A 27500-nucleotide genomic window follows, 5' to 3' on the forward strand; every position below is an offset into this window, starting at 1 on the left:
CAATATCTGTCATCCATTTATTCCACAATATATAATCATATATATATATATATATATATATATATATATATATATATATATATATAGAGAGAGAGAGAGAGAGAGAGAGAGAGAGAGAGAGAGAGAGAGAGAGAGAGAGAGAGACGTAGATAGACATATTGATAGATAGATAAAGATAGATAGATAGATAGACAGACATCAAGCCCTCAGCTAGGCTAGACCAACTCGCCAGCATCAAGCATTACATTAAACTTCAGGTGTCTTCCATTAAATCACTCACTTGTGTTGAGTTGCCTTCAGACCATCCAGTCAAAATGCTCTCGGCTTCCGCAAGGTTTAGGAGAACACCAGAGCTTCGCTCAGGCGCCATTAAACACCATAAAGCGATGGCAAATAAGAGTTTCCTTCAAGTGTCTGTCCATCTCGTGTATTGAGACATAGGTGTGTGTGTGTGTGTGTGTGTGTGTGTGTGTGTGTGGACGTAAGAGGGAATTATACGATCGTGTTTGATCTTAGGCATCTAGAAAGGAGTGAAGAAATGGATAAAGAGTCTGGGCCATTATAATTATTGTTATTATTACTAGTATTGTCATTATTATTATTGTTATTATCATCATTATTATCATCATTATTATTATCATTATTTTCATTATTATCATTATTACTATTTTTACTAGCATTGTTATCAATATTATTATCATTATTATTATTATTATTATTATTATTATTATTATTATTATTATCATTATTATTATCATTATTATTAGTAGTAGTATTTTTTCTATTATCACTAATTATTATTTTCATTATTGCCATTATCATCATTATAATCATTTGTGTGACCATAGTTAATATTGTTATCATTGATATTATTATATTATCATTATTATTATTACAAAATCATTTCTGCAACTATGATCATTAATACCATTATCGTATTTAGTTTTCTATTTCTGACCACTTCCTTTCCCTAAGTTGAGCGTGCAATTCTTTGGGGCAGGAGAGACTAAGTAATGCAACTCCCTCTACCGCATTCCGATTGACACTAAGTGTCATCCAACCATTAACACATTTTCTAATCGAACTGGTCTGTTCTGTCAATGAATCCGGATAGGATAAAAGGGTTCCTTTACCTACGATTGCCGCTTTCTGAAATGTTTATATTAGTAGAGAGAGAGAGAGAGAGAGAGAGAGAGAGAGAGAGAGAGAGAGAGAGAGAGAGAGAGAGAGAGAGAGAGAGAGTAGAGAGAAAGAAAGTCCTTTGATTTTCTTTGAGGGATATTTATCTCACATACGAAATCATTTCGAATTTCGAAACGAACTGATAGACAAAAAAAAAAAAAAATGTGACATTTATTTGCAGTTTTATATTGCCGGTGATGATGCCGGGTTCCTTGAGCTTTGAGTCTGTTATTATTGTTGTGTTCTCAGGATTTATATTTCGATATATTATCGTCCAGATTATTAGGGAAAAATGTGCGGGTCGTGTTGGTATTTTCCGCTGATATATTTTCAGTTTACACAAAAGCGCTAATATACTCGAAAGTCGCAGGTTATTGTATATTTATAAATGCATTCTTTTTATGATCAGTTTACTTACATATATATATATATATATATATATATATATATATATATATATATATATATATATATATATATATATATATATATATATATATATATATATTCTTTTTCATCGGGAAAGGACAACAAATATATGTCTTCTAGACAGTGACTTTGCGAGAATAACGCAATATCTATTAAGTACAAGTGAAGTATTACTCACAGATATATATATATATATATATATATATATATATATATATATATATATATATATATATATATATATATATATATATATATATATTTTTTTTTATTTCATACTATTTCCCGCGTTAGCGAGGTAGCGTTAAGAACAGAGAACTGGCCTTAGAGAGAATATCCTCACCTGACCCCCTTCTCTGTTCCTTCTTTTGGAAAATTAAAAAAAAAAAACAAGAAAGGGGAGGATTTCCAGCCACCCGCTCCCTCCCCTTTTAGTCGCCTTCTACGACACGCAGGGAATACGTGGGAAGTATTCTTTCTCCCCTATCCTCAGGGATAATATATATATATATATATATATATGTATATATATATATATATATATATATATATATATATATATATATATATATATATATATATATAATGAAGAAATTCTCTTGGCTTTCTTGTTGAATTTACAATATAGAATTTACACTGTAAACGTTTTCTTAAAATTTTTTTCACCTACTTGCAGTCACTCGGTGTATCTCTTACATTGATAAATGATAACTACCGTACACCTGAATGTTATTTACAATGATAAACCATTTATTTGTTATCTATAACGGCCTTGGATTTTCCAACTACCAAACTATCGGGTTACGAAGTGGATTTTTTTTTTTGGGGGGAGGGGAGGTTCCCGAAAAACCAGAGTTAAAATGCGAATAAATTTATTACCATTTTCTTTGCGATGTATTCATAGGCATAAACAATTTTTATCGTGTGACTGCAGCGACCAAAATGACTTACTTATAAAGCATATTAAAAATTTAGAAAAATTATAGATTTCCATTTTTCTTCGGGGGAAAAAAAAAAAGCATAATGTAAATTGATCCTTCTTCTTTCCTTGAATATTGGGTAAATTGTGTTGTATGATAGAGGTAAATATTATTTTGTAAATCTTATCTCGCGGCAGCCCCATCCCACTGATGGGCTATGAAGTTCATTAGATATGCAAATTAATACAAAATCTACTAGGTAATTCGTTTGGTTCAAATTATAGGTAACATTATGGGAATAGAAGTTGATGGATTGATTAAACAACACACTCCCTCTATTTTTGTGCTACGTTATGCCAGTAAATATCTTACAATTGTTTACCCGCCTCCTCTTCTTGTCTTCTCTCTCTCTCTCTCTCTCTCTCTCTCTCTCTCTCTCTCTCTCTCTCTCTCTCTCCCAAATACCTAATACACAAATAGACACCAGAGCAAATTACACTGACCATACGACCTTCCTTCCCTCTACCCCTATTTCCCTACCCCAATTCAAAACGTATACACACACACACACACACACACACACACACACACACACTGTGTAATATATACACACCGCGTTAATACACCCCTATGCAAATTATACACAACGGGTATCTAATCTAACCCTCCCTTTCTGTCCTCTTTAACCCACTAACTTTCTCTCTCTTTACCAACCTCCCTCCCTAACCCCACCCTTACTCTCGTTACCTTTCTCCCTACCCCGACGTAGAGATGCCACAGACTCAGTCATACGCCGAGCCTTACGCAATTACCTCGAAGTACCTCAGGAAAACTCCCCCCCCCCCTCTCTCTCTCTCTCTCTCTCTCTCTCTCTCTCTCTCTCTCTCTCTCTCTCTCTCTCTCAACGGAGATACAATATAGACACACAAACCCACCATGAGATACATGCGTGACCAGTAAATGCGTCAAGTATTAGGAGGGATTTGTCAGATACACTGGACACACGTTACTCTAACTTGTCCGTCTGTCTCTTTGTCTCTCACTTCATCTACCCCTCCCCCCTCTTAGCCCGACACCCTCTACCATCCTCCTCCCTCAGAAATCACCTTCCGTCCGGTACATGAATCTTTTAACCCACGTGAAATAACAGTGAGTACTGGGGGCCTTGCTGCGAGAGGCGGAGGAACTCCCAAAATTCTATATAACGTGAGGAGTAGAGATAGCACACATCTGCCCCAGATTCATGGGCGATTCAGCCCCCCCCCCCCTCCTTCTCCCAGTCTGACGCCCAGACAACAAGAAGAGGAGAGACAGAGGAGAGAAGGAGGGTGGAGAGGAGTGGAAGGAGGAGAGGAGTGAGAGGAGAAGAGCAGTGGGGGAAAAGAGAGGAAGGGGAAGAGGAGGAGGAGGGCTTTTAGACAGAGAGAGAGAGAGAGAGAGAGAGAGAGAGAGAGAGAGAGAGAGAGAGAGAGAGAGAGAGAGAGAGAGAGAGAACAAGGTAATGAAGCTGATAGAGGAAGCATGGAAATGAAGAATGAAGAGAGAGAGCTACCTTGAAACTGTAACGGTAAAACAGAAATGAATAAGTAACAAGTCCAACAGAAAGTAAGATAAAAAAAGACATAAAAGAAATAGAAAAAGAGAGAGTAGAGTATCAGACAGGAAAGAGAATAAAGACGAGACAATCATGTAATAAAGGGTGCTACACGAGATAGCGAAGGGAAGACACGGATATAAATAGAATACAGAAATAAAGAATAAAGAACTAGGGAGCATCAAGCTACTGGAGAGGGTTGGCTGGTGTCTTGATGGTGAGGGAGTTTAAAAAAGGCTTCGAGGAAAGGGTAATAGGTGGAGCCACAGGGCCATGACAAGGAGAAATAGGGTACACACTCCTTAACTCGGCTTTTCGGTAATTCGATTCATGTCTTGCCGTCCCGACTGGCTTGCGTAAAGGTTATCCAACCCTTCATTGACGATTGGACTGTTGTTATATTATTTCCTTCTGGCTTTTCATTAAGATTCCTCAGGTGCTTAAGGAAGATCTGACACCTTACGTAATCCGATTCTTTATTCTTTTGTTGATGTTGCTCTAGTGTCTTGCTTAACAGTTTCAGCAATCACTTGTATCTAAGGGACAAGGCTTCGAGGTTTGCCTAAAGGTTTTGTAGGTTTAATACCTGCTTCGTGGATCACTCGATGCCTAAACTGCTTGGTTGCATGATAGATCGTTAAATTGTCCGACTATCTGATGATTTTTTGGGGGACCCCAGTAATTCTGTAATTGAAGATCACCTTTTATTTTTCCATTCGCCTGTATACAAAACTGGTTTCACTGAGCGACGCTTGAAAATCATATATGTTTTCTCCAATAAACTATATACGTCTTGCATTTCTGACAATCAATTGATAACCCCAAAGAGATAAAGCTATTAATAAATGGGTCTTCTGGTTTATACTCCCCAGTACCATCCGGGATAACGAAGAGAGCTTACAGTGCACATGAATGGCGGGGAAATTTGGAGATTAGGGATAGCCAGGCAGTACATATAGAAAAGATAGAAGAAAGTGAAGATAATAAGTTTAACATCAACAGAAGAGCAATAAGAAAGAGTTGATCGTATAGGGGGAAGAGGAGGGCGCCTCGAGAGGAAAAGGGGAATTAGAAAAGTTGGAGAGAGAGTTGGGTAGAAGAATAAGGAGGAAGATATGACGGTATGAGAATGGACAATGTGGAAGGGATATTAAAGGAAACAAGACAGGGGTGAGAGTGGCAGGCGAAGCAGAGATTGGAGATGAAAAGTTAAGGTTTGGAAAAGACAGAAGAGAACTCAAGGCGAATGAGGAGAAATTAAGGAAGGGGAAGGATGCATGAATCTAAGGAAGTAAGGAAGAAGAATGAGAGGAGGATAACAGCGAAGCTATGAGAGGGGGAGCGTACCATGGGAAAGATGGGAAACAGATGGGAAGGATAGGAAGCATGAGACCTGATGGTCTATGACGAAATTATCGAATGGCGGTCATAACAGTACATGGGAATTACAGATAAGATAAGACCTGATGGTCTGTGACGAGATCATTCGCCGGAGAACAGTAGTACTAAGCTAAATTCCTAATCTACATAGATGGAAATAAGACAGTAAAAGTCAGAAGGGAAGGAGATGGAGAAGTTAAAGGACGTAGCCGAGGGAGATGGAGAAGTTAAGGGGTGTAACTAAGAGAGATGGAGAAGTTAAGGGAGGGTGGAAAAAGGGGCGACACAGTGTACGAAAAAGGTCGTGAGACTGTTCACTCATCCCACGTACATGGCATATTCGAGCCCCTCTGCTCGTCTTCACTGGAAAAAAAGCGAAATAGATAAGACAAGGAGGACGTGGTCTTGATCACCTGACGATAAGACCCATGTTATGAAATTTTTTGCGATTCTAGAGACAGATACTGAGGAAAAGAAACTGTTTATTATCGTTTGAAGTAACTGCAGTGTTCCAGGTCATGGATATGATGATTTTCCTCAGCTCCAAATGGTCCTAAATCTCCCGTTGAAGAGGGTGATTTTCTTGACTCTCTCTCTCTCTTGTCTACCGCCCCCCCCCCCCCCGCCTCTTCATACCCTACAACTATCTTCCCTCCCACGCCTCCCTCCTGCTTCCGTCTACATAGATTAGGCAATCAGATAAACAGCAGATAACGTAGTCACAGACCATCAAGTCTTCATAGTTACCTGGCTTTCCAATGTACTTTCCTCCAACAGATGACTTCGTCATGGAAAATCAGGTCTCCCGTTATCTGCCTTTCCAATGTACTCTCATGTGCTATCCTCCACAAGATAAGCTCGTCATAGACTGTTATCTGGCCTCCTAATATAACCCCATGATTTCCTCCTCCTCCTTCTTGCTAAACGATTATAAACACGTCCATTCGATAACGTATAAAAGGTCTATAAACTAATGATAACAGGAGGAAGAGGGAAATAAGAAGAAAGAAAAGAAAAGGAGGAAAAAATGATTGAATTTCGACAGGTTGCCCCCAATGTCGAAGCAACACCCCTGACGTTATGATCGTAATTCTCAGCTTTTACACACACATACCTGAGACGTATTTGCATAAGCGGTGCAAGATAACGGGCGTGAACTCCGAGGAGAGACGGATGACCCCAAACAGCTTCCGAATGCACCAACTTCCGAACCCCAAGAAATATCGTAAAACGAAAGGAGAGGGAAAAAGATCTAAGTAAAAAGAGAAACTCAGTAATCCCACATTGCCGCTGACTGACGACTTACGAAAGTAATTTTCAAAGTAGACAATAACTTTCGCCGAAGACTTAGACCCATCCCTTAAGATGGAGTTATGGCTGGCCTTATTTATATAAATATATAGATATATATACCAGCAGAGGGGAAATGCAGAGAAACTTTCCCTCAGTATTCTAAACGGTGACTAAGTCAAAGTGGCAAAGTTCCTGACGTTTTGTCTAAGACAGAGGCCGTCTGGTTTACATTTTAAGAAAACCCTTAGAATCCATTCTGGAGATTCCTAAAAACTCTTGGGACTATTAGAAACCTTTATAGGATCCTCTTGGAACTCTTTGAGAGGCCTTTAACTCTTAGAAACCATTGCAGCGACTCTAGATAGTCTCTTAGGATTCTTAGAAGTACCTTAAAGATTTTTTGGAGCTCTTTAAGTATCCTTAAACTCTTAGAAACCATTGTAAAAGTTTTTAAAACTCTTAAGATAGTCAGAATCCCTCAAACGGTTTTCTTGGCACTCTTTAGGGATACTTGAAGTAACCTTTGATGATAATTCTTAGGCTTTCAGGATCCTTCTGAATACATCATAAAGGTAGATTTTATGAGTTAAGAACCCTTTCTGAATTCTTCGAAGATCCTGTAAGAACTGTAAAGGGATTCTTTTACGAGATCTTTGAATAACCGTCTGGTAACACTTAGCTACATTTTGATACCTTATAAAAATCATTAGACCCAAGGAAGTCCTATTCTACTATTGTGGAAAGACTCAGTTCTCCTTAAGAAACCCTTCAGCAACTGTTCAAAAACCCAATAGGCGGTCTTTAAAGGCTTCTTGTCATTTATATGTCAGCCATTCAAGAACCACCTAAAAACAAATGACGAGCCCTTGCGAATAATGCCTAGAAACCATTTAACAGGATCTGTCTTCCAAACCTTTATATACCATTCATAGTCTCTACAGGAAGCTTTTTAAACGTGGCTTCGTACGAATCTCTTTAAAGATTCTCTGAGAGCCAATGAAGATAGTTTTGCATTTCTAACTACGCTAGAATCTTTATTGCAAGGTTAACTTTATTCCTCTCTTTCATACAGTTCCTGACAGGGCTCCTTAGAGCTTTGTATACCAGTGTGATCAATCTGGAAAGTCTGATGAGAGGAATAAGAAGGAGAAGAAAGAGAAAAGAAACGGGAAAGCCTCTTGGAAGGTGCCATATCAGAAAAGATCATCCGAACTGACTATAAAAGCGAGCAAAAGTTTTAAAACTATTTAGGAAAACAGTCCTCGTGCAATACACTGTAATTTGCTTTACGGGCGAAAAAAAAGGGTAAAAATACTGAAAATAATCCGCGACATCAGAACTACCCACAATATATACTTTTTCTTTACTAAGATCGAAATATAATTCTTGAAATCAATCTTCTTTAAGACCAATAGAAAAAATTATATAATTCGATTATAATCTATGTATTATTACATATGAAAATCATAACAAACTGACGCATATTCTTTATCTTAAAATATAATTTTCTCTTCATTTAGGATTTGAAAAATGTTCACTCAAATGGTAAGGTCCCAAAAGCATTTTCTAAATACTGTCTGCAAAAATACTTTGAAGAATCTTTACAATGATATTTCAAAGCGAATTTCGCAATACACCCCTAAGAATTATCAATCGTTTTTCTCCTAAAAAGCAAACATAGTTAGTGATCATATTCCTTCTCTTTTTTTGAAAGGCATATTGCTTAATCGTTAATCATTAATCACATGAAACCGACACAGTGAGTAACCAGAAATCATCTTCCGTCCACAGTAAAAGTAATGCTGACTAATTAATCACATCAAATCCACTAAAACATAAATAATTGTTGAACATACTCCGTCAACAAAATAAACTCATTAATCATATCCCTTCAACTAAAACAGAAAAAGAAGGCGTAATCATTGCTCCTCCTTCGTCAAATGAAACTAACTTGCTTAACAATGATCACCTAGGATAGAGCAAAGAGAATTCTTCCTTCTCACCAGCACTGGAACTCTACCCAGACGCCCGAGCCAAGCGTAGAACTCATTCTTTTTCTCAACCCCAATGAGAGAAACACCAAAGATAACAATAATGATGATGATTACAATGATAGAAATAACAGTGAAAATAATTATAATAATAATGATAATAATGATAATAATGATGATGATAATAATAATAATAATAATAATAATAATAATAATAATAATAATAATGATAATAATGATAATAATAATAATAATAATAATAATAATAATAATAATAATAATAATGATAATAATAATAATAACGATAATGATAATTATAATAATATAAATGATAATAGAAAAAAGTAATAATAATAACAATTATAATAACAATAATGTTAGTAACAACAATAAATAACAGTTAATGACTGCACTTTCTTTATCATACCCACCATAATAAAGCAGGTATGATAATATCATATAATAAAGAATATATTTCATATACAATGTATGATACAAGGTATGATAATATCATCTTATAGACAATATATTTCATATACAATGTATGATACAAGGTATAACAATATTCTTTCATAGATTCTTTTCCACAGACAGGGTAAGATACGTTGGCTATAAATAATAATGATAAGCGAGGTGTGATGTGTGCAAAACACCTTCATTCATTCCCGTCGTACAAATCATATTCTTGCGCCCGAATGAATGAATGAATAACAATTCAGACACAAGAGAGATTGTTTATACAATTCTTATTTACCTTATGCATCTTTGAAATTTAATGCACAATTTTCTTTTTCTATTCTTACCTTCTTTACACTGTAAGAAATAGAAATAGAAATTGCGGAATGATTATATGTTTTTTTATTGGGTCTCTTATCAGATTTTGATTTTATTCTTTATCAGGTATCATTATTATTTATTAGCTGTTCATTATTGCTGTTATTTGAAGCTTCTGAATGTCCGATTCTTCTTTTTTTTCTGTATAATTTTCATGTGCAAATATATCTTAAACCACTGCCTATTTCTTCGTCAGCAATGATTGTGTCACTAGTTATTCGCGAACCCTACTATAATTGTGATTTTTTTTCTCTCTGTCTTCTAAAGATCGCGTTGTTGGCAATCCAGTAATATTCGCTTACCGCAAGCAAAAAAAAAAAAAAGAAGAAAAAAGTATATAACGCGTCAATGTAGCATTGAAGACTAAACTGGAAGAGGAACTTGGGGTGGGGATAAAAAAAATATAAAGAACACTACCACACTACTTCGTTTGCGTTAAATCTTTTTATGCTTCTTTTGTTAATTAAATTTTTGGGTATTAAATTATCTATAATATGTTCCAAAACTTTCATAATTTTTTCTTACCCCTTTTCGATCTCGTGGTAAAGATTATATATATATATATATATATATATATATATATATATATATATATATATATATATATATATATATATATATATATATATACATATATATATATATATATATATATATATATATATATATATATATATATATATATATATATATATATATGTAAAATATTCCCAGCAGTGGGAGTTGATTCACCGTTCAAACGCTTGATTGGAAAAGTCACTCCCTCTATATCACCTTCCTAGTCATTCACATTTGCAAACCTTGGCCACATGAGATTATCCTCAATGCAAGCTTAAGAAAAATCCTGTCAGGAAACGAGAACTTTGAACGGCGATCACACACACACACACACACACACATATATATATATATATATATATATATATATATATATATATATATATATATATATATATATATATATATATATATATATTCACCATATTTGCCACTTTTACCACTGATCCTCACTGGTATCTTGAGAATGAGAGCTACGCCGCTCTTTTCTCTGACCTATCCAGATGGGTTCCTCCCCCTTCCTATATGCTTGGGTTGGCTTAAATTCTTTTTCTTTTTCATCACTAAGCTTCAAGCATCTGCTTGTACGGGATGGTTGGGTGTGATTACCTAAATTCCAGGGGCTGTCGGAGATTCACAAGCGCTTGCTGTAATTTCTTGCAAGCAAAGTGAGAGTACTTTTGAGGGTTTTAATGTAGGCGTCTACGGCCACCGACTCTCGTTCTGTATATTAAAAGAAGTAAAGACGTTGTACAGGTTGGCGACCCGCATCCTCAATTCTAACTTCCACGCAACACTTAATACGTCAGTTTCTATTAACGATTGCAAGACGTGAGGTATATATTTCTGTAATGCATGTGCATGTGTTAAGAAAATATGAATATTCAATCCAGTTGATGTATATATATATATATATATATATATATATATATATATATATATATATATATATATATATATATATATATATATAACACGGAAATCGAAAATGCGAGACGCATTGCTGAGGGGTACTGGCTGGGGATGTCAAAAGCCTTAAATCGGCGACAGGATGAATGACCCATCGCTAGCCTTTGCAGGAGCAATGCTGCTGTTTCCAGCAATGGCGATTCTCACGCGCGCAGTGACGGGCAGCACTAAGGGCGTCGACGAAACTGACCCCGTTCATACCCCCTCGTGAGTGTGAAGAACGAAGAAAGGAAAAAAAAAATCGACTTAAAATTTTTTTTTTCCTGTTGATTCGCGTGTAAGAATCAACATGAAGCGATGACACAGACACTCACTATCCACAATATGCACAAACAAACGCACTCGTAAAATATATATATATATATATATATATATATATATATATATATATATATATATATATATATATATATATATATATATGTATATATATATATATATATATATATATATATATATATATATATATATATATATATATATATATATATATATATATGATGGGAATAGATACGTCTATATCGCGAGTCAGTACACAAATATACATCACGCCGGAAGCGCTTGGGATAAGGTGCGAAGATGTTACGTGATGATGTTGTGCCTCGTCACCTACGCTGGAGGCCACCTCCACTCTATGCACGTCACCCACTCGTCGAACGCAAAGCATAACGTAACGAAACACACCGTCCATCGCAAGGGAAATATATATATATGTATACATATATATATATATATATATATATATATATATATATATATATATATATATATATATATATAAACTCTTGATTCATTTCCGTTTGCACACACTCCCTTCCTTCCCTCAAATTCCCCGCCAAGAAGACGTGGGAGATGGTTGACCTGGAGGTCAGTGAGGTCAGCGGAATACGGAGGCACTGGCTGCTGCAGAACGCAAGGAGTGGAGACACTTGCAAGATTATTAGTCCTCACAGTTCCTTAGCAGTTCCACAGGAGGTGGGAGAGAGGGGAGAAGGGGGTGGGCGCCCCCCTAAGAAGGGGTATGGGGTGGTGGTGGTGGTGGTGGTGGGGGTGAGGGGGGGCACAAGTGAGGAGGGGGAGGAGGAGGGGGGTGTGTTGGTGGAGGGAAGGAAGGTGTGTGGTGGGGGGAAGGGGGAAGGGGGGAGAGGGCGGCCGTCATTCTAAGCTCTCTCAAGTATTTGCGCAACTCTCCCTCTTTCCTTCTCTCACTCACTAACTCTCTCTCTTTCACCCCCCTCCTCTCTCTCTCCCTCTCTCCCCCTGTCTGTCTCCCCCTCCCCTACCCCTCCCTCCCCCTCTTTCAAATTCCTTCACTCCTGCGACACAGGTACCCTTCTCCTCCTCCTCATGTTGCTACAAACCCCTCCCACACACACACACACACACACACACACACACACACTCCTTACACACCTCCCCTTACCTCATTGCGCCCCCTTCCCGCCGTCGCCCCCCCCATCATCATCTCTCCAGCACCACCAGTATCATTATCTTCACCACTACCTCCACCACCACTACCACCGCCAACCCTCCAGCCCTCCAGCTTGCACCATCGACATCCACTCGCAAAAGCCCGTTGGCTACCCTCGCCGTCAGGCTGTGTGTGTGTGTGAGTGTGTGTGTGTGTGTGTGTGTGTGTGTGTGTGTGTGTGTGTGTGTGTGTGTGTGTGTGTGTGTCCGATATATACAGAGGATTTCGAACCAAGGCGAGTTAGTTAGCTCTCAGTGCTTCGATAGTGTGAGTGAAGGGAGAGGGAGAGGAGGGGGGCGGCAAGGGGGTTGTGGGTAGAGAGAGAGAGAGAGAGAGAGAGAGAGAGAGAGAAGAGAGAGAGAGAGAGAGAGAGAGAGTGTGCAAACACCCCCAGACACTCCTACTCCCTCAACCGATCCCGTCGTGTGGATGATCCGTCGTGCTTGTGAGTGAGGTCGTGGTGGTGGTGGTGGTGGTGGTGAGGGAGGCTAGTTACCCTCCCTCACCACCACCACCACCACCACGACCGAGGGGGCGGCCCCCCCTAGCCGCCCCCCTTACCTACTACGACACTACGACCTCAAGACTTCGTCTGCAGACGACCTGATAAAAAAAAAATATATATATATATATTCATCGTCACAGTGACTCTTGGACTGGCTCGACAAGAGCAGGGCAACATGCGGCAGTGCCTCGGTTACCAGTGCAAGACACTGTCACTACCGGCACGGCAGTGTGGCCGACGTCTTCGCCGCCGCCACCACACCGCCGCTGCCGCTGCCATCGCTAGCCACCCAGAGTGCCACTGCCGCTAGGGGAACCCTCCAGCAATCCTTCGAGATCTACTTACCAGCCGGAGATGGTGTTCCGCTGACGATTTCCTGAGGTTCTCCGACAGTCCATCTCGCACGTGGATGTCTCTCACGGATCCAGTTTGTACTGTGACGATTATTAAAAAAATTTTTGTGTGGTGCAAGCCGCTTAGACGGAGCCTAGGGGTGAACTAGATTCCCGGAGACTTTCTCGTGCTTGCGTTCGCACGGCAGCCAGAGCTACGCACTAGTGGGAATACGATCAATTAAAGAACTTATATAATTTCCACTGGTCTCTTGAGTTCCTTCACACACCCCCTACGCTTGATCTCGTAGCGGAATCGAACGAAAGAACAGTCGTCTGTGACACTGACACTGTGGAATCCATCCTGATATGTCGTAAGGAGGTCGTAGTCGAGCTTAAAACAGGAGCGATGGAGAGAGAGTGTGTGTGTGTGTGTGTCTCTGCCGAGCGTCGGAGATGCGACAGATCGAGCGGCTTAGATGTGGGGAGTCTGTGTGTGTGAGTGTGTCTTCCTCCCTCTTCCTCCCTCACCGCACACAGACACCGACAAGCGTAGACTGGTCACGTCTGGCCGCAATAACCCTTTCACTGCGTTGCTGACCATCTTAAAAACTAAGCCTACCCTCAAATCAGTAGGCCTAGGCCCCAGAAATCCGGGCCTGACCAAACCCCAAACATCACCCCCCAATATCCCCAAATCAGATACGCCTTCCCGCTATATAACCACGTTAGTCTGGTCTACAAGGATGGAGTTAGTGTGTGTGTGTGTTTTTTCCCCCTCCCTCTCGCTTCCTCCAGTGGTCTTCCTGGCTGCCTTACACCCACGACAAGCCTTGGGTTACGTGGTCAAAGGCTTATTGATCGTGGCGCCGTACATCACGACCTACAAAGAAAATCAAAACTAATATTGAGTGGCAATATTCCTCTCCCCGAAATCGACCACTTGCCGCGGATTTGGAAACATTTTAAACTCTCGCTTGTGTACCGACGGCAGATAATTCACGCCACGACTGTAAATAGACGGACAATAAATGTGTTCAAATGTTTATCGAACGTGTAGTGAAGTAATGTGCCTGGCTGTGATGGAAACGTGGATTTGTCGAAGCGACGGAGTGAGCGAGCGGCCCTGCGCCATTTGCAAGAGACCTGTCGCGATGTCTGCGCTCGCCGCCAACAACCATTTTACGTTAGACTGCGATAGATTTCCTCGCTTATCACCTCAAGTGGCCCTTCTAAGGAGATTCTCGCGTGAACATCCGTGAGGAAAATGGATTGCCGAATTTATCTAGCGAGGATAGAGGACCCGGCAAATTATGCGCACAAAATGGCTAATAATATTGTGAATGATCTCTCTCCAAATGGCGTGACTTCGGACAATATTCAAGCCATACTGTGACATAATTTTCTTTTTTTCTATTACCACTGAAATTTACACCGTCGCAACAGTAAGTAAATTATTTTACAGTACTCGAGTAAATTTTTCCTAATATGACAGTGAAGTTTTGAGTGATTTTGAAATAATATTGCGAGTTATTCAAGTGGAGAAAAATAATCAATAATTCTGATGCCGTAAATTTAAGAAATATATTAATATGTGTAATGACGCGGTGGCTTCGAGCAATGGGATATACTCAGTGCCTTGATGAGGAGTGTTAAAAGGTTATAAAGGGAAAAATCAAAATTTCCTCCTAGAATCACAGGATTATGAAAGAAAATAAATAAATATTGCAAGGAAACAATGGCTCGAGTAATTTACCAATTTTTGCCATATGTTTCCACTTGCCGCAAAGATAGAGAGAAAACTTGCCACTCATTTATCACATATCGTCACATTTAACATTAGAATAATAATAATAATAATAATAAAAAGGAGAACCGTCGATGGTGCTCCTGTGGCCGAGCAAGGCGTCATAAATACAACATGAATCTTACATTAAAATCCGCGAAAACAAAAGAACTTTCACATTACCGGAGCAAAGGAGAGAGAGAGAGAGAGAGGGAAAAAAATCGATAAGACATGACACGGTGTTAATTACATCGCTAACGAAATAATGAGTTGGGTCAACAAACTACCGCTTTTTATTGGCCCGGGGGGCGAATTGGACCCCTTGGAATCTTTTGGCATCATGCAGACGTAGAAGCACCCGTTCCTTCATTCGGTTTCCGTCATGCGTTTACAGCGGGGGTCATATACTGACAGGATGGAGTGCGCGAACGGACCAGCAGCCAAGAGTTGACATTTAATCCATTTTTGATGGTTTATCGCCGGCACCGCAGACCACTAGGCCTCTGGAAATTCTCGTGGGGTGAGAAGGGAGTCTGGGGAGAGAACCGCGAAAAGGTAGGGGGAGCAGAGGAGGTTCAAGGTGGAGGAGGAGGAGGAGGAGGAGGAGGAGGAGCACCAGCAGCAGCAGCAGCAGCAGCCGTAGGAGGAGGAGGAGGAGGAGGAGAGGGGGAGGTGGAGGTGGAGGAGGAGGAGGAGGAGGAGGAGGAGGAGTGGTGGACCCGCCGAGGACGCAGGACTGAGCAGATGCGTGACGTTGGAGGACGGGGGTCCGCTAGCTCCCTAGGCCAAGATGCTACACTTCCACACCTTATAACACTAGATACACTCTCTAAAATTACCTGCTAGAGTCCAGTGCGGGCAGCCTGGAGGAGGACCGCTTGTAATAACACTGCCGGCAGCGTGCCTCCCATAATTTCGTTGATTCCCGAGATGTGTGTTTGTGTAGCGTTGGACCCGGCGCGCCCTCTCGGCCCATATCCAAGATGGCGGCGAGGCCCGTATTGGCTGGCCTCACCGCCTAGTTCTGCGATTGGTCCACAGATGGCGATAGTGTTTTGAGTGTAGTCGCGCTCTCCCTCCCGGCCTTATCGCGCTAATAATGAAGGTCCGACCAAGGCGAGCGCTTATTGGTTCTCCGAGCTCCCTTACCTACTGATTGGGCAGACTTGTTTACCGCTCTGCGTTCTCTTGCCGGGTGTCTAATTCAGAAAAGGATTCATTTGCTATCACAGGTAGTCGAGGTTGGTGTGTACACAGTTGTTACTAAGTAGTTTACCACCGAGGAAGAATTATGTGAACAATGAGTTCAAATTATATTGATAGTATTCTGCCCAAGTATCAGGCAGAGTCGGCCGCGGCCAACCTGGTTAACTACAATACGCAAGCCAGAAGCATGTATCCGTACGTGAGTGTCACATCCCATCAGCTGTCCACCAACGCTACCACCAACATGTCGCCCTTCAGCGCGATGACAGCTACTACGGACGGCGACAAGCAGTGCCGCTACTCACAAACAGGAGCCACAGACATGTCCCAATACGGTCTCAACCTGCAGAACTGTGCCACCACCAGCAATATGGCCCAATACTTCCACCAGAATAATGTCACAAATCCACTCAACTCATGTAGTCAACCGACTCCTACGCCTCATATCCCAGACATCCCACGTTACCCATGGATGTCCATCACAGGTGGGTGTTAAAACTAGTTTAAAAAATTAATAAACCTTAACTCCTCCTGAAGTCCTGGTTTACCCCCCTTCCTTATGTAGTTGTCCTCGTAGATACGTAGTTTCCTCCTCTTGTAGTAGTGCAGCACGCCCCCCATTCCTCCTCCTCCTTTTTCTCTGTCTCTACCACCTCTCTCCCGTAGAGTACCCGTAGATCCACTTCTGTTCCAGTCTCGTAGAGTCTCAACTCTCCATCGTCAGGTGGAGTAGACGTTCCTCTCCTCACATACCCTGCAAGAGAAAATCCTTTTATCAAGAGCTGCTTTCGCCCCCCAAGAATTCTTGGCTCAGAGTGTTGTCTTAGTTCAGTGTCTGTGTTAGTTATAGCCTGTGCTTGAAACCTACAGTCTCCGGAACTATATATCAGCTTGCTATGTGTAACTTATAGCAGAGCAATGTGTGTCTCTTTCTGGAAAAAGAGAGGAGAAAAATATATACATATACATATGAAGCCTAGAAAAATATCCTCACGAGGATTTTAATCAGTGAATAACCAAGAAGGAAAATAAGGAAGGAAGTGTTCTGCAGTCTCATTGCCTTTCATTCCCTCCCACAGTGCATGTAGTTGTCCGAGGTAGTGTTGAACACAAGTGTTTAAGAGGTCGCAGGGAGGAGGTGTTGCACAATCCCTTAACGACACCATTTTCCTGATCCCTGTGACACACAGACTACTTATAACCTCTCCCTCTCCACCCACCTCCCTATCCTTAGCACATCCCTTTAAAACTCTATACTTATGTGTGTGTGTGAGTGTCTGTGTGTGTATGTGGACAGGAGTGGACCACATATGCCTCACGAGAGTAGCCATGCTTGATGATCTAGAGCTGTTGTTTTTAGTATGTCGAGAGCACGCTGTCTGCACGTCTTCAAGAAAGGAGCCACACTCATGACCTCTCGTGAAATCCTTTTATAACTCAAGTGTCTGTGTATCTGTGTCTGTGTCATGCTCTTTTCCTCTCTCTCTCTCTCTCTCTCTCTCTCTCTCTCTCTCTCTCTCTCTCTCTCTCTCTCCCATGTGCATTCATGAAAAGAGTGAGAAACAGAGAGAAGGAGAGAGAGAGAGAGAGAGAGAGAGAGAGAGAGAGAGAGAAGAGAGAAACAAAACTATATAAAACCCATGTCCGGTGTAGGGGGTCGACTAAAGCCCGACCATTTATGAAGTGTAAAACGAGTGGTGATCGGCCATAAACCGCAGTAGCCGGTGCGCGAGTGTCAAAGCGGGTCAGGACAGGAGAATCCAGTCTCCTTGCCTCAATAAAACTCCACCTGACTGACCCGCTCTTGCTGCACCAGTAGGGGAACAAGTGTGAGGACAGATGCTCTCCCGTGCTGTCTTCTTCCCTCTCTTTCCTCTTCCCTCTTATCAAACCCCTACCCCTTTTCCTCATGCTGGACGGGAGGAGGACAAGTGGAATGAAAAGGAGGCCGTGATCGATCAAGAGTTCGAAGCTGTGTCGAATCGAGTGTAAAGTGTCACACAGACGAGAGGAAAAAGGAGGAACACTAACATTTCCCTATGGGGCTCTATAGCTCACGCCAGAGGGTCCTTTTCGTTCAGATTTTAAGGTGTGCTTTATCCCCTTCGATGGCCCAAAAGTTAATTCATCCTTATCCTAAGAAAAGTGTGGGAATGGGGAGTTGAGGGATAAATTGCTGTGACATTTATTGCCAAGAGCGGGAGCACAGGTGTGGCGTCCTCGGAGGCTGCCACTCATCTGACCGCAGAAACGCGTGCTGACACTCGGCTGCCGCTGCTGCCATCTAGTGGCAGTGGCGAGAACCTCAGCCGCTCGATAGGGCCGATCCAATCTGCAATGAGAAACGAAAGAGTGTGAAACTGGCCAAGTCTCGCCCTTCACTGCAGGCCCCCCTTCCCCACCCACCCACCCCCTAAACCAACCACCAACACCACCACCCCCAACCACCACCACCTCCTCCTCCTCCTCCGATACAAGCGCTTTAAGCATTCTACCTCCGCCATTTGCACTCCAGGTGTACGATGTCACTGTATCTCGCGCGTTTGTACCTAGCCGTGTTATGCACATGGCCTGGACCATAAAACTAAAGAGATGTGCTTTAGAGAAAAATAATAATAACAACAACCCCACTACCCATCCGCCCCCCACCTCCCCTCTTCTCAGCCCCGTAGAAAATGGAAAGAACATCTCGCCAAACATTAACGTAGAAAAAAATATTAGTTCTTCCTAAGGCTAGGACGTAGTTAGATTATAAAATTTGTCTATTGGATGGCAAGCTAATGACGAGTAAAAGAAAGACAAATAAAAAAAGAGGAGGCTATTGTTATAACAACAACACAACAAACTTATGATTGGTAGATCTCGATACTAATAAATAAAAGAAAATGTCATGAGGCCTGACCCTTTGTCACTTCTATAGTTTAGCCCCCCTCCCACACACCCCCTTTTCTCGCCATGAAATTGGGTTGGTAGCAATAGCTCATTCCCTCCAAATGAAAATAAAAAGAATAGAGTGATAATAAAACAGGCATCTGCTAGAGAATATATATATATATATATATATATATATATATATATATATATATATATATATATATATATATATATCTGTGGACGGAGAGAAGCAGAGAAGAGGAGAGGATCAATAAATCTCATATATTTCTTGGGGGGTCTATATAATCATAATTCAATAAACCACAGTTACGTAAAGCTAACCTTCCCTTTATCTTTGTCTATAACCGTAATAAGTTTCTTCTCTAATCCAGATTATATGCAGTGTAATCCTGGAGCTACTAATCAAAAGGATTATTGAGCAGTATATTCCCTAGGAATATCAAAATCTATATCAATATCAATACTCTTGGGTAATATTTGTGGTTAGAATGATTCATCTTTGTGATGCGTATTCTTAGCAAAATAAATTGAAATATCGAGACTAATTTTTGCCTGTGATCTGATTCAGATATCCCATTTTTATGATCATCATTAACAGGTAAATTATTCGTATGGTTGTAATTACATGATTTGCAGTGATCAAAAAAATAATTTCAGTTACAATACTAAGATTCATGATAATTTAATCTGTTCTGATAATGATGAAGACTATTATCATGATAACAGATGCAGTAACAATATAGTAATGACAATAATGATAATAATCATGATAATGATAATGATGCAATAATAATAATAATAAAAATAATAATAATAATAATAATGATAATGATAATAATAATAATAATAATAATAATGATAATAATAGTAATAATAATAATAACAACAATGATAATAATAATAACAATGGTAATAGTAATAATGATAATAATGATAATGAAAATAGTAATATTAAGACGATAATAATAATGATAAAAAGGATAATAACGAAGAGAAGGAAGGTGAACCATAATTATCAATGAATAAACATGATAAGTTATGACAGTAATCATAATAGTAATTAACACTATCAATTATGAACATGAGAATGATAATAGTAATTACTTATAGTATATGAAATATATATCTAAAAAAAATCATCATTCTTGTTGATGTTGTTTTATTCCTTTTGTTGCATTTTAAAGTGTTTTATAACTTCTTTTGTAAATATTATCTCAATGTAATTACCATCAATAATGCCATTTGTGGTGACTACCTATATCATTATTCTAGAATGATAATGATAAATCCTTATTGTTTTTGTAGTAGTAGTAGCAGTAGTAGTAGTAGTAGTAGTAGTAGTAGTAGTAGCTGTTGTTGTTGTTGTTGTTGTTTTGGTAATCATGAAAACAAGTCTTATAAATACAGTTGATATTTTTGTTATCATACTCATTATTATACAATCATCATATATTCTTTTTCTTGTTCTCATTATTATTATAATCATTATTATTATTATTATTATTATTATTATTATTATCATCATTGTTATTATTAATATTATTATTATTATTATTATTAGTAGTAGTAACATTATCATTATTATTATCATAATTATCAATACCATTATTATCATTATTCTTATTGTTATTATTATTGTTATTGTTATTTTCATCATCATTATTATTACTATTATTATCATCGTTATTACTATTATCATTTTTATTATTATCATCATTATTATTATTATCAATATCATTATTATTATTATTATCATTATTATTATTATTATTATTATTGTTATTATTATTATTATTATTATCATTATTATTATTATTATTATTTTTGATACTATCAAAATCAATTCTATCGGTATTGATGCCAACTAAATCATTCCTTTTAGCAAATGTTGTTGTTCTGAATGTTTTCAACGCCATTAAATACTATAGTTGTTATCATTCTTTGACGTTGATAATGCTCTCGTGTTTAGCACAGTATCACTCATTTATCATAATCGTATTTGATCTCCCTTGCAACTGAGGATGTTCACGTTGTAGCCACTATTATCAATCACATATCTTAATTGTTATATATGATTCATATAACTATCACAATTTTCATTGATATTGTTTTACAATGATGATCATGATGATGAATTAATACTAATGGTAATGATAAAACAACAACTACAATGATGATCATGATGATGAATTAATACTAATGGTAATGATAAAAACAACAACTACAATGATGATCATGATGATGAATTAATACTAATGGTAATGATAAAACAACAACTACAATGATGATCATGATGATGAATTAATACTAATGGTAATGATAAAAACAACAACTACAAATATGATCATGACGATGAATTAATACTAATGGTAATGATAAAAACAACAACTACAATGATGATCATGATGATGAATTAATACTAATGGTAATGATAAAAACAACAACTACAGTGATGATCATGATGATGAATTAATACTAATGGTAATGATAAAAACAACAACTACAATGATGATCATGACGATGAATTAATACTAATGGTAATGATAAAAACAACAACTACAATGATGATCATGATGATGAATTAATACTAATGGTAATGATAAAAACAACAACTACAGTGATGATCATGATGATGAATTAATACTAATGGTAATGATAAAAACAACAACTACAATGATGATAATGATAATGACGATAACTGTTACTATCACTGATGTTATCTTATCATTATTATTATTATTATATTATTATTATTATTATTATTATTATTATTATTGTTATTATTATTAATGTTATTATTATTATTATTATTATTATTATTATTATTATTATTATTATTATTATTATCATTATTATTATTATCATTATCATTATCATTATTATTATTATTGAAATAATTATCATTACCATTAACATTATCATCATTATTTCTGGAAGCAGGGTTAATGTTATCATAGCAGCTGCAATTCTTCATTCCTGTTAGTTATCATATGAATAATACTGATATTTGTAATGATCAAAATATTGAATATAATGTAGATGATGATAGCTAATTTGATTGCTGAAAATATACATAAGAAATATTGTGAATGATAATGATAACGAATGACAATAATAATAATGACAAAAACAAATTAATATTGATATTTGTAATTATAATGATGTTCAATAAAAGTAACACTAATATTGATAATATTACAACAACGATAACAATAGCGATAATGATGAAAAGAATAATATTAGTAGTAATAATTATAATAATAATAATAATAATAATAATAATAATAATAATAATAATAATAATAATAATATTAATAATAATAATAGTAATAATAATAATGATAATAATGATAACAGCAATAATAATAATAATAATGATAATAATAATAATAATAATAATAATAATAATAATAATAATAATAATAATAATAATAATAATAATAATAGTAATGATAATAATAATAATAATAATAATAACAATAATAATAATAATAATAATAATAATAATAATAATGATAATGATAATGATAATAATAATAATAATAATAATAATAATAATAATAATAATAATAATATCAATAATACTAATAATAACAATAATAACAAGACAGAAGGTGTGTGTGTGTCAACTAACCCTACACTAATAAAGAATCAGTAAAAGTATCAGCCATCCTTACAACATGACCATACTAAGTATAACATCCACTTTATTACTGATATCAAAAGACGAGATACAGGATACGATTTCGGTCTGTGTTTTGATTAGGGGTGCGTCTCCGTAACGTTGTTCGGTATAAATTTCCGCAGGAGTTGACTTTAGAGACGGTGACCTTACGTCATACGTTGTATGTGTGAGAGGAACTTTAATGGGGGGAGGGGGGAGGGGGAGAGGAAACATTCTGAAATACATCGTTCGTTCTGGGATTCTTCGGGGGGCCTCGCTGCGTTCCCGTCGGGGGGAAAGATAAATCTATATAAAATCGAATAAAGAATGAATATGATAATGCAATACCACGTGTATATTTGAGGGGAGGAGGGGTACGTCTCTCTCTCTCTCTCTCTCTCTCTCTCTCTCTCTCTCTCTCTCTCTCTACACACACACACACACACACACACACACACACACACACACATACACACACATACACAGGCTTATAAATCTATAACTATATCCATCCATCTATTCATCTGTCTATCTATCTATCTATCTATCTATCTGTCTATATATATACACATATCTATCTATCTATCTATCTACCTATCTATCTCTATAATGCGTGTCTAAAGTGAATAAATAAATGAATCGATAGATAGATAAATAAACCAATAAATAACGGTTTATTGAATTTGGGCTGCCAATCGGCTGTAAGAGTGTGTGTGTGTGTATGTGTGTGTATGTGCCTATCTGACAATCACTTATCCGCCCCCCCACCCCATCCCCACCAGGAACATACCTCTTCCCCTCCTCCTCCTCCCCACACTTCTCCCCCCCCCCCCCTAAGCTCGTACGTGGCCGCACGTGTGCCACACGCTTGACCAAAATAGAGCAACAGGTTCCGTCAGCTCGAATGCTATGGCTCCCCCTTCTTGCCCCACTAGACGGGGTGTTGATGCTCATATAATGGCAGGATCCTCCCCCTAGTACAGCCTTCCTCCCCAGGTGGATGATACGTGTGTGTGTGTGTATGTGTGTGTGTGTGTGTGAGTGTGTGTGTGTGCTACAGGTGCCGCTGCCAACGCCCTCCTCCTCCTCCCGCCTGCCTGCCCGCCCTTAACCTGTTACCTGATCCACCTCTGAGATGACTAGGATTAGGAGAGATGTAGTTTAGATTGACGTGTTGGCTGTGCAGTCTCTCTCTCTCTCTCTCTCTCTCTCTCTCTCTCTCTCTCTCTCTCTCTCTCTCTCTCTCTCTCTCTCTCTCTTTTCTTCGTGGGGTGCATGATATCCTTTTGCTTTTGGGATTCCTCTGGGTGTGTTTGTATGTATGTTAGATTGCTTTTTATTTCGTGTCTATATCATCTTCACTAAATCTGTTCTGTGTCTTTCTCTTCACAAAATCTCTCTCTATACGTCTCTCTCCATCACTGTCTCTGTCTACACATGTCTCTCTACTTCAGTGAATCTGTTTATCTGTCTCTCTCCTTGACTATATCTGTTTATAAAAATGTCTCTCTCCTTCACTGAATCTGTCTAATTGTCTCTTTCCTTCACTATACTTGTCTATATAAGTTTCCCTCCATCACTGATGCTGTCTGTATATGTCCCTCTCGAATAAATCTGCCTTTATACAAGTCCTTTTTTCCTCAAACTCTTTTTAACGCTTCTTTCTCTTTATCTTCCCATAATACGCAGAGTCTTCTTTATTCTCCTCTCTTTCCCTTTACTTTTACCGTCCTTCGTATCCTCCTCCCATCCGCTCTTCCCACACATCCCCCTCTCTTGAGCTGGACCTCCCGGACACCCATTTATCACCTCGTCCTCGAACACGCTCATTATCTCTTAAGGTGGACCTCCGGATGCACCTTAGCAAAAGTAGAGTTCCTGTCGTTATCTATCCCTCTTCAGTCTGTCCACATACAGACACACACACACCCAAGGGGCTCAGTGGTGTTGTGGTTAGCGTTGCTGGCTGTGAGTCAGCATGAACCAGCCCTTGTTTGGACTCGCATGGGTTCGAAAACTAGGTGTGGCAGTAGGCCCACACCCAACCTAGGAGTTCACTCTTCTCTCGGTACTGGTCGATAAATGGGTATCTGGCCTATGCTGGAGTAAGGGCAAGGTACATACATACAATGTTAAGAGACAGGGCAACACGAGTATCAAAACTTTCTCTCCGTAACACACAGATAGGAAACACATACAAAACATGCTGCAGAGAAGAGCTCCCTGCACTGCAAGCTTATATTCGAGGTTTCGAAGGGTATACATTCAATCAAGCCTATTGTGTGCAAGAAAGAAGAAAGAGTGAGGTGTGAAAGAGCTTGTGAAAGACGTATCTTTTGAATACTGTTTAATGGCGCCGGTTCTTAAAAGAAAGGAAATGAATTGATTGTTATAATCAAGACGTAAGGGAACTACCAGTTATGGGTTAGGTGGTATCATCTAGGCAAGAGGTACTTAGGCACATTTGAAAAAATCAAAGACAAGTTTTAGTCAAGTGGGGTACAGATCAAAGAAAGAGAGAGAAACACGGAGAATACAGACAGAGAGCAAAAGACTGGAGACACCAAATGAGGCAAGAGGACACTGCAGCCCCCGCCAGCACAACAGAGAGGTCAGGAATAATAGGTGATGGAAATGTCAGTCCCACATAACTAGAATACATAAAGAATCAAATTCTCTGCTGACAAATATTAGAATTACGCTCAGTTCTATGGATAAGGAAATATTCAGCGAGCTGTGCCAAGCCTACATTAGGCCAAAATAAGAATGTGACTCTCAGTTTTAGTCATCGCACCTAAAAGAAAACAAAGAAGTAATAGAGAAGATTTAAAGGGGAAAGATGATGCCAGAAGTAAGAGAGTTAAGATACAGTGAAAGATTAGAGGCCTTAGATTAGCACGTCATGGAAGGGAGAAGTTCTTAAATCAATTTGATGATGTAGATAGTGTTCAGTTCTTCGAAAGATGTAAGGTTAGAAAAAATAGAAGTCATAACATGAAATCAATGAAAGACACTGTTAAAAATGCTGTAAATGAGCACTTTCAGAGAGTAAGAGTAGTGGATGACTGGAATGAACTGAATGAGAATACAGTGCTTGTGGATAGCATGCAAATGTTTTAAGTATCTTATGATAGAAGATAATGTTTAAGAGATGGAGTCCCCCGAGTATAAACATTTCTCCCCGTACAGTACAAACAGGCGATTTATAAATTAGCAACTACAGACAGACAGACAGACAGACACACGCAATCAAACGCTACCTTTAAATGAGAAAACAAAAGAGTGTCATCCCACAAACTTCCGTATGGGTGATAATTTCAAGTGAATGTCACGACTCTTGGTCGCATTTGCGTCACTCTTGACTTTTGATTATAATTGTACCATCAATCTTCTTTATGACGTCGGAGACGGCACGGCAACTGAATGACCTGATAATGACCTTCTCACACACAAATTATACAAACTTCTTCATGCTTCCTCCTTATATATATATATATATATATATATATATATATATATATATATATATATATATATATATATATATATATATATATATATATATATATTCTTTTTTGCCGATATTTATCACTTCTCTCCCTCTTTACATTTCTTAGAATCTCTTGTTTCATACATTGAAACTATAATCACTAAAAGATCTTCCCGAGGTAAAAAGAGAATGAGATTAAAAAAAGACCATCATAAACTCTTTTACACATTCCAAGCACAAGGGCAGATGTTCGTTCCATCTTACGCTATCCATTGGTAATCATATAATAAGAATGCTACCCTGGTACTCTACCTACAATACCACATGCTAAGGTGCAGACAGTTACCTTCTTGACTGGTTGATCACTTAATTACCTTGCAGTTCTCTTGTATTACCTTTTTTTTTTATTACTATCTCGTTCAGTGACTTTATGAGTGAAATGACGCAGTTTTGAATTGGATATCTGGATGATAATCACCATTACGGTGTTGTTGATTATACTGTAACGATCATTAGTGGTGCTAATGATCATGGTAAGGTGATTAGTCAAAATAACTTCTCATTGCATTATAGGACGGGAATGATAGGGTAATTCTACTTACAATAATGTTGTAATGTTGTTAGATAATAGAAGCGACAGCAAAGTACAATGATACCCACAATGCTTATACGATAATTATAACTTTTAATGATAATGTAAATACTAATGAGAATTCTGTAAACAGAAATGATAATGTAGTGATGATAAGAGCAATGACTTTAATGATAAAGTGATTGTGACAGCAATCATAACTATGATAAATGTGATTTCAAATATGAAGATTACAATACTGATGATGAAATTGTTGACATGATTGCGATCTTCACGACTAATGATCAAAGTCATTATCATTAAAGTGATGGCTGTTGTAGTCATAGAAATATGAACAGCAATAGATTTAGTAGAAGTAGAAGTATAGTAAAAATAGAAATACCACTGAAGATTCAATAAAGCCATTACT

General features: G+C 38.2%; 2 protein-coding genes across 8 annotated transcripts in view; one reads left to right on the top strand and one right to left on the bottom strand.

The window, feature by feature from the left end:
• Positions 1-16239, bottom strand: part of LOC139756570 (uncharacterized) — a 383673-nt gene extending 367434 nt beyond the window's left edge. For 6 of the 7 annotated variants that reach the window (XM_071676175.1, XM_071676174.1, XM_071676180.1 and 3 more), the window contains exon 1: positions 16084-16239. In XM_071676175.1, coding sequence (XP_071532276.1) covers positions 16084-16220 — 137 coding nt within the window. In that variant the 5' untranslated portion in view covers positions 16221-16239. The remainder of the gene's footprint in view (positions 1-16083) is intronic. The other variant, XM_071676173.1, reaches the window with a different exon arrangement.
• A 294-nt stretch (positions 16240-16533) lies between these two features.
• The window catches only part of LOC139756569 (uncharacterized), a 198280-nt gene continuing 187313 nt past the window's right edge, over positions 16534-27500 (top strand). The window contains exon 1 of the mRNA XM_071676172.1: positions 16534-16935. Coding sequence (XP_071532273.1) covers positions 16545-16935 — 391 coding nt within the window. The 5' untranslated portion in view covers positions 16534-16544. The remainder of the gene's footprint in view (positions 16936-27500) is intronic.

The sequence above is a fragment of the Panulirus ornatus genome, chromosome 22 (genome assembly GCF_036320965.1).
Source record: "Panulirus ornatus isolate Po-2019 chromosome 22, ASM3632096v1, whole genome shotgun sequence".
In the NCBI taxonomy this organism is placed as follows: Eukaryota; Metazoa; Arthropoda; class Malacostraca; order Decapoda; family Palinuridae; genus Panulirus; species Panulirus ornatus.